This window comes from Schistosoma haematobium, chromosome 1, assembly GCF_000699445.3.
Source record: "Schistosoma haematobium chromosome 1, whole genome shotgun sequence".
Classification (NCBI taxonomy): Eukaryota; Metazoa; Platyhelminthes; class Trematoda; order Strigeidida; family Schistosomatidae; genus Schistosoma; species Schistosoma haematobium.
Genome location: NC_067196.1, coordinates 57835901 through 57852587, shown reverse-complemented (window position 1 = coordinate 57852587; position 16687 = coordinate 57835901). Strand labels below are relative to the sequence as shown.

General features: G+C 28.6%; 1 protein-coding gene across 2 annotated transcripts in view; it reads right to left on the bottom strand.

The window, feature by feature from the left end:
* MS3_00001700 (uncharacterized protein) overlaps nt 1-16687 on the bottom strand; it is a 122595-nt gene that overhangs the window by 45915 nt on the left and 59993 nt on the right. The window contains exon 1 of one of the 2 annotated variants that reach the window (XM_051209170.1): nt 13695-14245. The exons of the other annotated variant lie outside the window; for it this stretch is intronic. Within the exon in view, the coding sequence (XP_051074601.1) occupies nt 13695-13830 (136 nt within the window). The 5' untranslated portion in view covers nt 13831-14245. Of the gene's footprint in view, nt 1-13694; nt 14246-16687 lie in introns of those variants that run through there. 2 annotated transcript variants of the gene reach the window in all.

The window sequence follows — 16687 nt, the reverse complement described above, 5'->3', positions numbered from 1 at the left end:
GGCAAGCTCTAACTTGGAATCCTGAAGGGAAGCGTAAAAGAGGAAGGCCAAAGAACACATTACGTCGGATAATAGAAGCAGATATGAAAAAGATGAATTACAACTGGAAGGAGCTGGAAAGGATTGCCCAGGACAGGGTTGGATGGAGAATGCTGGTGAGCGACCTATGCTCCTTCACGAGGAGTAACAGGTGTAAGTAAGTAAGTAAGTATTTTTAGATCTAACTAGTTTTATAAAGGAAAGCTATTAACTTATCTACACTTCAATGATATTAGATAGTTCAGAATTATTTACAAATCATTTCAAAATGTTCACTATATAACTCAAATCTCAAATCCTTAGTAGAAGAATAAAATTATTTCCAATCTGTCATATTTACCTATCGTTTCTAGTCGCATGATATGAAAGACAATACAACTTTTCACAAAACTGTTTTACTGAAAATGAGCATAAAAATTATGAAAATTCACAGTCAAATCATCATTATGATGATTAGCGACGTAAACATTTTTGTATATTTTCAAGTGTAACATTATATAATGTACATAAAGTGAGCGATATTCCCAATGCATTAAAGATAAAATAGTCATTATTATCATTAGCTTTATTCAATGTTATATTTTTGGCACAATATAGAGTTCTCAGAACAAAGTATTTCAGAGAGTTTCATTTTTTGCCAGACATCACTATATTTCTGATTGTACATTTTCGTAACTTGTACAGCGAAAGGTCATAAACTTGTCACAAACGCACTTGAATAAGTTATGCAATAATGATCTGTTAAAGCAAACAAGGAAACAGATAACCTGTTGAAATATCAAGATGGCAGAAACAGGTCGAGTTCTAACCTCAGAATTGTCATATATTCTAACGTTTTAGTACATAAAGCATTGTTTCGGTAGTAATAATTTGGTAGTACCTTTTTTAGTAACTAGATCTTCTCCCCCCCCCGAAAAAAAGATGTGCGATTCAAACACAGTGTTGATATCTTATGCAACACAGTTCATTGATCATTCAATGCTCATATATAAACCGGAAATGATAGAAGGAAAATACACAACTTCACTTTCAGGAAATTATAAACCAATAACTACAATTACATTTTTTACGAAAGGTATATTACAAATACGAAACACTGAATAGATATTTCAAACTAGTTTAAAACACTTCATTAGTTTTAGCAAATGTTCTTCCGAAACTTTGTTTATAAACAAAACTATCATAAGAATCATGAAACTTCACTATTAAATCATTATGATGACTAACAACGTAATGTTTCTTGTATTTGGGATAGAATACGTATATTTTTTTGAATTATTTTCTCTGGTTAGCGTTTTTTTAGAGTTAGTTTTCTATGGGATGGGATTGCTAACCACATACCCAACCCTCCTCTTTTATCTGGGCTTGTGACCGACAGTAGCCCAAGAATGGCTCCAGGCAGAAGGCCCAGGACAGAGCGGGTTAGAGAATGCTAGTCAGCGGCCTATACTCTATTGAGAGTAACGGGCGTAAATAAGTAAACATATATTTTCGTAATGACAACTAAATGGGTTTAATATACATACGTATATCTGTTTACTTTCTTGTCATTATTCAAAACTCTTGACTGAATAAAACTAATGGAATTCTATTATAAACGACTAAATGTTAGGAATTAAAAAGAAGAAAAATAATATCCAGGTCATGTTATTATAATCGTAAATTCACTAATAAAAAGAAAGAAACAAAAAACAAAAACCGAAGTGAATAAACTGGCAAATCACGTTTGGTAAAGTTGGGTTTTTTTTAATTTTTTTCATTTAGATCATACATGATATTCAGTTATGTATAATATTTTACTGATTAAGGACATTTTGTGGTTAATTTCTAATCTTTTCTAAGTCCCATGTGGCTTAACCTGTATGACTTTATTTGGATACAATATTATTACTTCCATCTTATATATCTAAGTTTTTATTCAAATGACCTTGTGTAACAATCTAGAATATGATGTTTTCAAAATTGTATGGTTTTTAATTGAAAATAGTAATGAAATGAAACTATTTTCAGTGGTCTTTCTTTTTCTTTTACTTCTCATCGATATTAAGTTTACTTAAATTTAACAAAATATCTTTTCAATCTAAAGAGTATGTGGAAAATAAAAGAATATAAGAATAAAGTTTAGGAGGAATAATAGTTCTGTTTATCTGAAATATTATTTGTGAATTAGCTCTTTTAAAGTTATTACCCGTGCAACACCCGGATAAAAGAAGAGTGTTGGGTATAGGGTTAGTGACCCCATCCTGTATAAAAAATTAACTCGCTAACCAAAAAGAAAACGCTAACCGGAATATAATCGGTGATAAACAGTTATCTGAAAAGAATCTTTTATTTAGTTTTCTAATAGATCAATAATAAATACGTTTTATTATTGTACAAGCTTCAATTATGAACTGTTAGATAAAAAGAGATTTCGACACAAATCAGTATTGTATAAATTAATAGATTTACATTCTATCCAGTCAATTATAATCATGAGTGATTATCTCTAAAAAAAAAATTTAGGTCGTTTACAATACATCCAAGCAAACAATAATATGAAAGTATTTTAGTAACTGTCCTAGTCATTTTAATGATAAAGGTTGTAAATTTAGGATATAACTAAATGAATATAATTTACTTAATAATATCGAAATAGTTGAATGTTGACCGATTGTCCTTTAATGAACTTAAAAGACGTAAACAGAAGTTGCTGCTTATTTTAATAAAAGACCAAAGTTATTAGCCGTTAATGGAACACATTATTGTTAAGTGTACGACATTTTCTTAAATATTTTATGATGTATTAGATGTAGATTAACTTAAGTCCACTGAATAAATCTATTTCCCGTGCAGGAATGAAGAAGATATTTGGTATACATGTACCATAACAACAATAGAAATTCACGTATTGAGTCATATGGAACTAGAGCAAGTAATCCAAATAGATGAGGAATCTGTAATCGTAGCAATTCACATTAAAGAAAAGCTTAACAATGGTCAGAGTTTATTTTAAAAATTAAATTTCCAAAGTTTAACAGTGCTATGTCTATTGATTTAGTTATAAAATGCAGTAATTTATTGATGTGAAACAACTATTCTGAACTGAGATGTATTAGCATCCATATCTTCAGTTAAAGTGTTAAAAGATCTATTGTCTAACATTCTTTTCCTTAAGTTGTAGTTGCTCATTTATTGACATTTCGAAATCATAGTATTAATGATATTCAGAGAACATGTAAAATGGAGTTATTTACCGGTAGGTTTAGTCATAAAAATATTAATTATAATCGTTGACCTAATATCATTGTGTAAAGAGAAGGACTACATAAACTGTCCGACTTGAAGACATGCAAATTAAATTCGGAGTTGTTATTGGGCTTCGTTCAAACTGAAAACTGCAAAAAAAATGGGACGATTTGAACTCAAATATAACCTACAGTACTGTTAGGACCCAAGTTATACCCAGTTGATTAATTATTGCTTGATATGATGTAAAGAAATCTCAATTTTCGATTGAATTACTCATTATGAGTCTTATTTAATATAACATCCGTTTCGCTTCAACATGAGGATCATTCAGTGTAGTATTTGACCGTTTTTTCCAGTATGATATTCTCTTCTGTATAATATGCGATATTCTTGCATTCACTTGACATGAACTATGATCAGTAAGTGATTTGTTATAACTGATTATGTGATCTGATCCTAATTATTTATCAAAATGGATGTACAATCAATATATAAACCAGTGTACTTTAGACTATATTCGATTCGTTGTCGTCATAGTGTTTTGGGGCTAATAAATCTTCACTTATACCAGTCTTTGCGTTCTCAATTCGCGTCGTGGGAATTGCAGAGATCCCTCGTTCCAAGTATGAGTGATCAGTGTTTTTTCCGGCACAGCAATCAGCAACGACCAAATATAACAGTTAGACACAACCAACTATAACAAGTACAAATTATGTACAAGTGTTTCCATACATTATTTTTTATACATCTCATTCCTTCTTTTAAATAACTTAATTGTTCAATTGAGATAAAGGTCGAATATTGACAAAACAGAGCATAAATGTTGTTTTTTAGGTTTACGGTAGTTGTTTATTTCTGTTCAAAGTCTATGTATATCACATTATCTACATACACAACGACCTGGTCTTTTAAAATCAAACAATAGGGTTTTAATCATAGATTCATCTGAAAAAATATGACCTAATTTTGTTGAGCCATTCTATGTTTATCTGAATGTTTCACATTTAATTCAAAGGAAAAGATTTATTTTAGAGAAAATAAACTCAACTTAAATAGTTTCAAATCGAACTGAAAAACAGTATAAACCAATGTATTTTTAAAAAAAGTGAAAGTAACGATTGATTTAACCTCGGCATAACATAAGAGTGATCAATGAAGCGGTGTTTTTATCTGAAGTTTGTAATTTTCAAAAAAAGACTCAATTTTAATGAGTTAAAAGATAATACTGATCGATGTAATTATTAAACTAAATAAACCATATTATTCGAAGACGTTAAGTAAATGAAGTTATACAGTTGTGTATAAATATTAAAGTTGGAATCATCTCACCTGAATTATTGTCGTATAATGTCCTTAGATTAATCCTGTAGATGGCTGAAGCAATTACTATTCGGATAAAAAAACCCAGAGCATTGCATCCTAAAGAAATATGTTCAACCGCTTCTTTTACCCTAGCCAACTTCGGGGCCAACTAGTCAATAATAAATTTTATAATATGGTGACGTAATTTGATTATTGTTCGTTTTTATATCCTAAACTTAACTTATCGACACATCTTACCATTGTCATTATTATTATTAATGTCCGTACTATTATTAATATTATTATTATTGCTAACCTTTTTGAGAAATTTATTCAGCATCCACCCTTATCTATTACATCTGACTTAATTCATATTATTCTACATATTACGTAATTGCCGATTTGTAATTGCATTCTTCTCTCTCTCATCTCATGTTGACCATATTTGATCTGATCATTTATCTCACAATTTCATTTCACTTATAAACTGACTCAAGCTAACACTTCATATTAGTCACCTAAACATTATCTATTTGACTTTATTTTCTATTCCAAACAATCCTTAATTCACATGGCATGATTTTAAATGGTGTACTCTGCGCTAAATCTGGCCAATTTTATGGATTATTAATTTAGATATATAATTGCAGGGCCTGATGAGAAACTGTGGTTTTTTTAAAGCATGAAATGTTTATAAAGTATTTTAAGGATTCACAGCTTTGAGTTGAAATGAGTTGGAAGTTTCATTATTGTTTCCTGCGAAAAACAAGAACATTCACTAATGTTAAAATAGCTATTTTTATATCCGTAATCAATGTCGTGTTTTGTGTCAAATGCAACTGAAGATTTTTCAAACGGATCAAGAACGTTTTTCCTGATCTATTTATTTTAGATTTATTCTTCATTTATATCCTTATCTTTGAAAAATAAACACCGTAACAAATATAAATATCAGTTACGTAGATTTGATACAATATAAAATATGGAATAGACTATACTTAGTTATCTGTTTGTGAATTCGTATATTTGAAATTTAGTTTCATGTAAATAATTTTGATTGAAATCATGAACCGATTGATGTTAGACCACCATTGAAAACCTGAAAGTACTGGACGGCCGTTTCGTCCTATTGTGGGACTCCTCAGTAGTGCACAACCACGGTCCCGTCCGTGGAATTCAAACTCAGGGCTTTTAGTCTCGCGCGTGAACCTTTAAACTCTAGACCACTCAGCTAGCATTAACATTAGCACCGTAGGATGATCTCTACAACCCCGTACTGATATTTGTTTGTAAATACCTTGTTAAATACATACTTAATATTTATCTCTTTATACCTGTAACAAAATAAGTGAAATGTAACTGAAATAACTTTCAAATAATGAAGAATGGACAATTATTCACTGAATTTCTCTTGGAATAAAGATAATCAACCGGAAATACGAATTTCACTTCGCAAAAAGCCATTAATAAAAATAGCAATATGAGTTTTATGTTTTGACTATATATGATCATAAAAACATTTGTCAGTACAATGATTGATATAATGCGAGTTGAAATAAATTATATTTCAATTCGTAACATGTGAATTAATAGTTAATCACATTCTTAATTAGTCTAGTGTGTGATACTGATATCGATAGGTATTAGTAGTATGTATCATCAGTCTAAAGCGAAATACCTGACAGCAGAAGGTTAAGAAGATCAACGAAAAGAGAACGAGAACAAACATTGATCGGTGTTGAAACGAAGGAACAATGAAGTCTAAGATAGTTGAATGATGTTTCGAAATGAATTACTTACTGTATAGTTCTCAGATTTTACTAAGAGATTCTATGATTATGTGTTCAAATACATTTGATTGTCCTCAATTGTGTTCTCGTTCACTACATTAGTACTATTACCGGTTAAAGATCTCCAATTTTTACAAATCACAAAGACTTGAGAATGATCCAACAGAAATATAACTAACAAAAATATATCTGCTGAAGATTCCAATCAGTTATTAAGTTGTTCATTTATGCTAATATTGGGAAAACATTGCAATTCCACAACAAATGACAACACTTATAGAAATTTCTGAAAAATAAAATATTTGTAGTCTTTTTTATGTGAATGAAATGGACATAGTTGTCAATAAAAAACAATGTTTTGAAAATAAATTAACCGTACTCATCCACGATCTCGCTCACAGAATTAGAACTCAGGTGCTTCAGTTTCGTGTGCAATAGAACGAAACGGCCGTCCAGTACTTCCAGGTTTTCAATGGTGATCTAACATCAATCAATTCATGATCTCAATCAAAAACTTAATAATCTCTACAATCCCTATACTGATAATACATTATCAGTTGTGTACTTCATCTTGATTCTTGTTATTATCATATAACACAAGAAAAGTAGAGAGAAATATGATATTCCCTTATGATTCTGTTAAATTGATTGTTTTATATTTTTTTGAAAGGTTTTATCCCAAGTTTTTCTACAATTTTGTGTGGTTTTGGAAGAAAAAAAGAAAATCATAGTCTGTTATCTGAATTGAAATAAAAAAATATGATTGATATCGGTTTCTAAATTACCTGCATTTTATGTTACCCCTTTCTGATGTACTGCTTTCGGTTTTATATATATTAATTACAACATTCAAGTTACGGGAATGTTAAGGCGCGTATATTTCAAAATAGATTGGTTAATTTTATACTTTAAGTATAAAGACATTGAACTATCATATTCACTAAACACGGAAAATTATTATTTAGTTTATTATCTATTTTTATAGGTTTCTACTATGAAAAATGCTGTATATTTACTTTATTTCCATAAAACCAAGAACTCTGGGTTTACATGATACTAACGATTTTGAAATACTATTCTATAGTTTCAGTGAGAATCTGTGAACAGCTCAGTTAAACTATGTAGGATGTAAGACAGTTATCCAGTGCAGACAACAGAAAGTGGTGACGCTGTACTGTAAGTCAACTTAAGTTATTAATGTACGCAACTTGATGGTGATCCAGTGATGTACAAGTTAATCGATAAAACCAAAAACCTTTGGATCACTGTGACAGAGTCATGGATGAGCAATCCTAAGTAGTCCTGTAATAGATTTACAACAGTGACCAGTTTGTGATTTAAATTATGAATAATTTTTTATTTGAACAAAATGTTTTAAACATTTTATCGTGTTTTTTATTGTTTGCTGGGCGAAATATTACCGGCACTGTATTGAAAGTGATAGAAAATATCAAAAACATTCAGATGACTAATGGATATCATTCGAAAAGCTTTTAAAAAAAACTCAAGCTTCATTATTAGCTACTGTCTGTGACATGAGAGAGACCTATAGTCTCTAATGGTAAATGATTAGCGAAATCAACAAATACCATCAGAACTTTTAATTAAATTATTTTGTACGTGTTACACATCCTTTCATGTCCTAGGATGCACCGAATGTCCATTTTTATTATTTTCCTGCTACAAATATTTAAATCCTTTAGCCGACAAATTCTTAGTGCTAATATTGATTACACTCGCTTTATTCACCCGATAATTTTGGAAACAATTACAGTAAAATGTTTAGGTCATTAATTATTTGTTGGGGACTAAATCTATCTGAATGAGTTGTATTTTTAATCCGAAAAATGTTTCCCAATTTACACTCTCATTTTAAATTATGTAAACATACGAATGATAATAACGAATATGTATACTTTGTTTCAAAGACAAAATTAAATAACTACCAATAGCTCAACTTTATAAGTAAAAATAAACAGAATGATAAATCCGCAAAGTATGCATAAAATGCCTAAACAGTTAAAACTGATACCATGTGATTGATATACAGTTTAGATTTCAATGACTGCAGAAGGAATTATACATGTAGCGTTTCTAATAGGTATTGAATGAAAACTCTAGTTATTATGTATATTTCATATCCCCTATGATATTTTCTTACAAAGTTCGAAATATTAGTTATCTTCAGTGTGGGAATATGGAGATTGTCGAGTTTTTGATTGAGATTATGAATCGACCAGTGTTAGATCACCATTAAAAACCTGGAAGCACTGGACGGCCGTTTCGTCCTATTGTGAGACGCTTAAGTAGTGCTCATCCACGATCCCTCACTCGGAATCACATGTCTTTTATGCTTGTAGGATAAACATCTGAAAACCTTTTTTATACACATTAATTTTAAGACCAAGAGGTTTAAATATTCTATATTTAGTATCTGTATATGCAGAAAACTAATTTTGAGCGTGTTGTATTTACATTGAATACCTTTCAAACAATCTATTATAGAAAAAACAAATCTTGACAACATTCCATTCTGTTTTATCAAAAGAAAGTCATGAAATATGATTACTTAGCTATATTCATTCATTTTAATCTATCCAAATGTGCCAAGTATTTAGTTACTCGTTTATTTAACTAAAACTAATGTTAGAACAGAGGTGTTTTTACTTTACTAAACTTTATACTATATAATCACTTCAATGATAAATTAGTAAACACTTTAAAGAGATAATCATTTTGTATTTCCCTATACTTGATAGGCTTTTTCTAAAAACAACTATGACATAAACATTTATTGATATACTTAATATACATTACTCCAGTATTTCTGTGGATTTCACCATTCCTTGATGTAGTTTTTAATTGTTATATTCTGAATAAATATAAATTATTATAATGTAAGAAACTTAAGTAATAATAAAAATAATTACATTTGTCAATGTCAACATAAATTCATACAAGTAAGTGTCCTTTTCTTATTAATGTACTTCCCACTATTCTAGTCTTCTCTTTTTTTTCTTAGTCTTCATCTCTCTTTCTCCGTATATATATAGTTTATATGTATGATATGATCAATAATATTCTTTTCCAGAACACTTAAATGACAAGAAAGATATTCTTATTTCTGGACAAAAGTCCCATGTATTTATGAATACAAATACAAATTGAAATGAAATCTTGGTAAACGATAAAGCGAAATAAATCATAATCATGATCTATATATAAATAATTTATGCTTTATTCATTAACAGATTGTAAACACCAATAATTAGTGTAGAAAGTGAAGCAAAAAGTAGCAAAACACTGAAATTATTTCATTAAACCAATGAAATTTTTATTTTAAATGATTAAGTTTCTTTATTTAAAGTGACCAAATATTAATTTAATGAAAGATTTTTTTAAGGAAAAGTAAATTATGAACAAATTTACATGTATCTACCAAAGCAGTTACCTTGGTAGAATAGAAAGGAGAGCCTATGTCTAATTTAAAGAAAATAATCCGAAAAGTTTAAAATCAAATGGACTAAAATCATTCAGTTGTGCTGTTGTAAGACATCTCCTTGACACAGGACATGAAGTTGATACACTGAAGTCCTTCTAGGTGAATAATAAATAATCAAACTTCAATCATTTTTAAAATTTGCCGAAGTAATACAATCAAATGTCTAAAACCCGATCTGTGTATACAAAAAGAGACAGTAGTAAATGTTTCTCTGCCCTGGTAACATTGACCCCTCTTTTTATTTATTACGTCATTTATTATTCCTACTCTTTCTGACGTTTTAATTACATCATTGTCATTTTTCTTTAATTCATAATTGACTGATCTTAATTTATATCATTATTAACATTAATCTATTTTCAGTTGCTTATTTACACAATCATCTAATGTTTGCTAACTCCATGAGTTCTAATTACTATTTCGATGTTCTGGAACTTTCCCTCACAATCTATTTATCCTAAACAAATATTTATGACCTTATTACTTCTTGAAATCTTCGCTACATCATTATACATAAATTAATTTTTAATCACTCTCTTATGTATAAGTATATCAATATCTGTAATAATGTTGATTTTCAAATATTATAGGTTGCAAGCAACTGAAGAAAAACTAACAAATTAAATGAATTCATATTATTCTGCATTAATCTTCGTTCTTGCTCCCTTTAATATTCTTACTTTCTAATAATTAACATTATCATTATATATATATATGGCCAAAAATCTCACTCCAGATAAATCATTTTTTGCTTGTTATCGAGTGATGGCTGTCAAAATATAAATCCTGGCCATCCTCGTATATAATCATCGACATAAATCGCGTCACTGATTAATGCAGTTAAATAAGATAAATACGAGAATGGATATTTGAATGCGTATATTTTGTACACTCGTTGATCAACCCATACAATCAGAGAAATGGAGCAACGGAATTGAAGAAGAGAAAGAGATTGAGGCGGAACGAAACGAAACGCAGTGGAGTAGGCGAGTAAGGTAGCTTGATTTGGTCAAGCGTTGATCGATATTTATAGTTGAACAAAAATAAATTTCAGGCATCTTATAAGTAAGATAACAAATGCACACACATACACTTACATGAAAACAGTCAAAATCGATAAGTGAATAATTAACATGATCAAAATGTATCTTGAGGAGAATGGATGAATTGTTTCTTCCAGAATCAAGAATAAGCTATGTGTGTTCGACATAGGACCAGCCACTATAATATATATATTACTAGAAGTTACTTCTAACTAACAAATTGAAACAAACAATTAACAGATAAATTTCGAGGGGCTTATATGATTACCTGATAATATAATCAAATACAAAGAAACGCTGTTATAATAATTGTAATAAATACTTTCCCTGTCCGATATATCGTCCAGAAAATAGTATTTACCAAGTTTGTTGTGTACAGCGTCTAACTAATGACATTTTTAGCATAATTTATAATACTTTATCACCAATAACATTCTGTGAACTGGTTATTAAATTCCAAACTGGTTTATATCACTAAATGTTTCCTATTTAAATAAGATACTGCAGTATGATCTCCACGGATAACATAGTTTAACCTTTACAAACATAACATACTTATATGGTATATGTATCATGTATAAAAAGTGGAAAAATAGAAAAAATCAGCTTTTCATAGACAAAGTATCATTGAAGACATTCACTTAATCATTCACATACTTAGGACATTTTATTTCTTTTATTATCTATGCATTAAATACATGTCACATTTACGTGAATGAAAATGATGTACACAGTACAGATTTGACAAAAATATTATACTGATTATTAATGTAATCATATAGGGGAAATAAAAAATAATACTAACGAATTGTAAAATGTCACCATACACAACTATCAAAACTACTATTTGATTAATGTATTGAGATTTACTTGATTTTAATTTATGAATATGAATAAAGGTAAACAAGATTACTTACCAAACTTATGATGTTGTCTTTCTAAACGAATAAAGTTGTGAATATCAAGTTCGAAAAATGGATGTTTAGAATATACCATTTATAATTGATTTAACTAAAATTCATATTCTGGAGTGGCTGATCCTATGTCGAACACACATAGCTTATTCTTGATTCTGGAAGAAACAATTCATCCATTCTCCTCAAGATACATTTTGATCATGTTAATTATTCACTTATCGATTTTGACTGTTTTCATGTAAGTGTATGTGTGTGCATTTGTTATCTTACTTATAAGATGCCTGAAATTTATTTTTGTTCAACTATAAATATCGATCAACGCTTGACCAAATCAAGCTACCTTACTCGCCTACTCCACTGCGTTTCGTTTCGTTCCGCCTCAATCTCTTTCTCTTCTTCAATTCCGTTGCTCCATTTCTCTGATTGTATGGGTTGATCAACGAGTGTACAAAATATACGCATTCAAATATCCATTCTCGTATTTATCTTATTTAACTGCATTAATCAGTGACGCGATTTATGTCTATGATTATATACGAGGATGGCTAAGTCGTATAATTTCACAACAATCATTTTTTTACGATCCAATTGTAGTCAGATCTCAGGTCACTAAAACTCATTAGTTGACGTTTCTATAGCATTTTAAAATTCATATCCCAAATATTATAACTTCTTTGCTTGGTTTAATGAATAATTGTAGATGTTCAATTCTAATTGATCACTAAAACCAGTTTTGAAAATGTATACAGTTTCATCTTTTGGTATTCTTTGAATTTAAAATGTCATATCCCTTTTATAATTTTATTATATCAAATGATGTTTTCTTGTCGTTTTCAATTGTCAAGGTGATCAGTTATTCTAGTGTTTTCAACAGTATGAAAAGTCTAGAGTCTTGTAAACATTAATAGTCAACTAGTACCATAATCCTTTGATAATAAATTATTTCTTTTATTTAAAAAAATCTTATTCATTTTAATGTAGGTCAATATGTTGTTAGTACATCACAGCATGAAATACACGATTAAGTAACTTTATAGATGTTAAAGTTTTTTTACAAAAAGGAACCAATCATTTTCTAATGGTACAGACAATTAATTAATTAATTTTCCCAAACATTTTTATCTGACATTATTCTATAGAAGGTCATTTTATACGTTAGTAATTACTGAAGAAAGAAATTTTTTAATGACTAACTCAGATGTTTTTTCAAATAGTTACATATGAATTCAGTGAATCTATTAAAATCATTATACTTCATGAATCTATTCAATATAAACAGTAACATTGTTTTTAGTTCTAAGATTTTCTGCTATAATTCCTCGCTACTAAATTGATGTTCTTTCATATAAAGCTAGTGACTTCAGATTTGATGAGAACATTTAGGTTTTAAAGATTTAAACCGTGAAAGTAACAAATATACATACTGATTCTGGAAGAAATAGCTCATCTTAGCTTAACTACTAGATAATTGCTAAATAATATAGAATGCCAAAAATAATAAAAATATCAATATAATAGAGTACAATTTAAACTTTAATAAAACTACTAAATAACTGTTTTATATGCAATTGATTCTACTAAATAAGAGTGATCCTAGATTCCTGTTAATTCAATGGTTAAGAAACTCTTCATGTAGATCGAGAAAAAAAACCGAAAATTTCTCAACATCTATATCCAGTATATCAACACATAATCATCCCTTTTGTTTTTCATAAATGTTTTCAGTAGACTGACAATTTAAGTTAAGAACAAACTATATATCGACATGTTCCTGCCTATACTCCACTGGGAGTAACAGGCGTAAGTAAGTATCTAAGTAAATAAGTAAGTGTTTTAATAAAATGACAAAATGTTTACAATATAAACTCACTATTCACTGGTATTTGAACTTGTTTTATTTTACATAAATGATTAGAATAATTGTAAACCACTAAAGGTAATACATCCGTAATTATGATTATTTTCAAAAGAAACCATATGAATAGTTTATTAATAAATATCCACATTTCACCGGTAAATAAAAACAACAACAAAAAAAATAACAAAACAAAACAGTAAGACGAAAGATTAATCTAATCAAATTTTATTCTTTTCTTGTTTTTATCTCTCATTTTTTGTTTTTGCTATTGTTGTTGTTGTTATTGCTGTTGTAAAATCATTTTTCCTTATTATGTTACATGTTGGTTAGTAATAATGATAATTAATCATTTGTTAAACAGGACAATCATCTTCAATGAATGTTGTTTTTTTCTCTTTTTTTTAGATTAAGTCATTTAAGTAGTAATGAGAATAATTTGTTAATTAAATTAGTCCATTTTATATAATGATTCCATAATGTTAAGTTAATAGTAATATCCATTATAATGTATAATGTGTCATAAAGAGTCTATCAAAACTTGTTGTTGTTTTATTATTATTTTTTTAATACAGCAATGATGTGCCTTTTATCATATTTCTATTCAACTAATAGTGAAGTAATTTGATTGGTCTAAATAAACTGACTTGGATATAAATATATATACATATATATTCATTAGTTTATCTTAGTAACAATATATAACCATTTATTGTAAATGGTACACATACAAACATAATTATTATTTAAGAAGATTTGTCTAAGCAGAAAATCTTATTATGATTAAGTTTAATATTATCTACCAATCAGTGGTAAATTAAAGTTGCACAAACAAACAAACAAACGAATATATATTCACATATACATAATTAAGTCCTTGATTAATGAAATTAAATCCACCCATTGATATATATATATAGGAAAAGGATAAAATCACTTACTATATTGAAAATAATAAGAATAATAGAAAAAAAAAGAAAAAAAGTGAAACTATAAAAAAATAATGAATTAAACAAGTGTTCAAGAGAATTACAGTTACTGAAGAGGAAAAAAAAAGGAAAAAAATAAGAAACTGACTTTTATTAATTTTTTAACATTATTTATGTTATTAATTGGATAAATATATATAGAGTTGTTGCCAATCAATGTGTATAGTGCATATTTATTTTTTTAAGAAAAAGAAAAAGAAATTTCTCACTATTTTACGTATCATTTTAGTTTATGATGTATAGAAATTATATTTGTAATATTGACATGAATGTGAATTTATCCATTTTATTCCCATTAGGAGTAAATCTATATGGATAAGTTTCTAATTCTAAATGTGTAACAGTAGGTATTACAAATTTTAGTTATTTAAAAAAAAAAAATAAACTTTTACAATGGTTATGTACGTAATTGAGACTTCTTTATAGTGTACAATGTATTTTTTAGCAATTTCATTATATATACAATTATTGTAAACAATATTATTATGTAGAATTTCAATAGTTTATGAATTGAGAGTACTTATAAAGTAGGATATAATAATAATAATAGAAATTCTGTTTCATTCAAACAAAAGTGATATCTGATACTTGATTGAGAGATGAATTAGTTTGTATTATTGATGTTTGAATGATTTCTTGTTTATAACAATAATTAGGGAATTAGGATGAATCAAAGATACTATAAATCATTGATATTATTGAAATACTGATAAAGAAAACTAAAATTCACACAGAATATAAGATAATTGGACTTCATATATATTTTGGTTTAAGTGAGTTGTTGTGAAAACGTTTCTAAGAAATACATGTATACAGCAATCAGAAGGATGAATGAATGAACTATACATAGGGAGCATATTTTACCGAAACCTTCACTTCCTACAGTAGAGCCGGATTCAAATCAGTCTAAAGAGTTTTATTACTTCATATGGTTATCGTTATTATTGTTGCGAATTTGTTATTGTAAGTTAATTTTTTGTTTGAATCACAAACTGACTTTAGATAGACAAAAGTTAAAAATAGTGGGCCTATTACAAAACGTTTTTGTGATACTGTGATGAATTATGTTAGTCCAATTTCATGAATTGAATGAATTCTAGAATACAAACTACTGGATCTGAAATCGGTGGTAGTTTCGCTAATACTTTACTGTGAAACCCGAAGGTTCAGAGTTCAATTACCAATACGATCATTTGTAGAAACTTTCACATACTAGAACGATATATCTATTCTGTGTTCTCTGGTTTTCGTCTGTTTCAAGTTAATCCGTTCACATATATTTTACACCACTAAAATCATTTATAGGTGTTCAAACCACTATATCATACCTAACATATATTCAACCTGTAGGTATGAGGAATTTTTAGAACACATGAAAAAGACATAGTTTCAAAATCATAGATACCGTATATATAATTGATTTCATTAATTTCTATTTCATTGACTTATGAGGGTAACCCATGTAACCAGGAGATTATCATTGACACTTGGGACCCTTTTTGACCTAGCGTTACGTACTTCCTAATAGAATCGAGTGATAATTTTGTTCTCTTATTTAAAAGTAATTTCACTAGATCGTTGAGCTTTTGCGAGTGATTGCGAAAATATTTACCAGAACACATTTTACTATTTATTCTTAAATAAGTAGCTCAGTTAAATTCACAACAATATTTTGCCTTATAAATTTTCGCAATTGATACTTATAATGTATTGCTACTTGTCTTAATTATCGCATTTAAGGGGGGACCTATTAGTTCAGATTCAAGACTCTTGTGACAGTGATCTGGGTAGACTACTTTGAAAGTTTTTCACCAACAGTTCGTTATACGTTACATGATCTATTGGCATTGCACTAGAACATTATGCAGTTTAGATGATACTAAGTTTCTTTCTACCATGACCTAAAGTACTATCAGTTCAGTCGACTTCGTCTAAGACTATCTTGGCATCTTATTAATTTAGGTTGGCTGTTCTAAACAAAATAGCATCACAAATTACGAGGAGCGCTTACCACACACA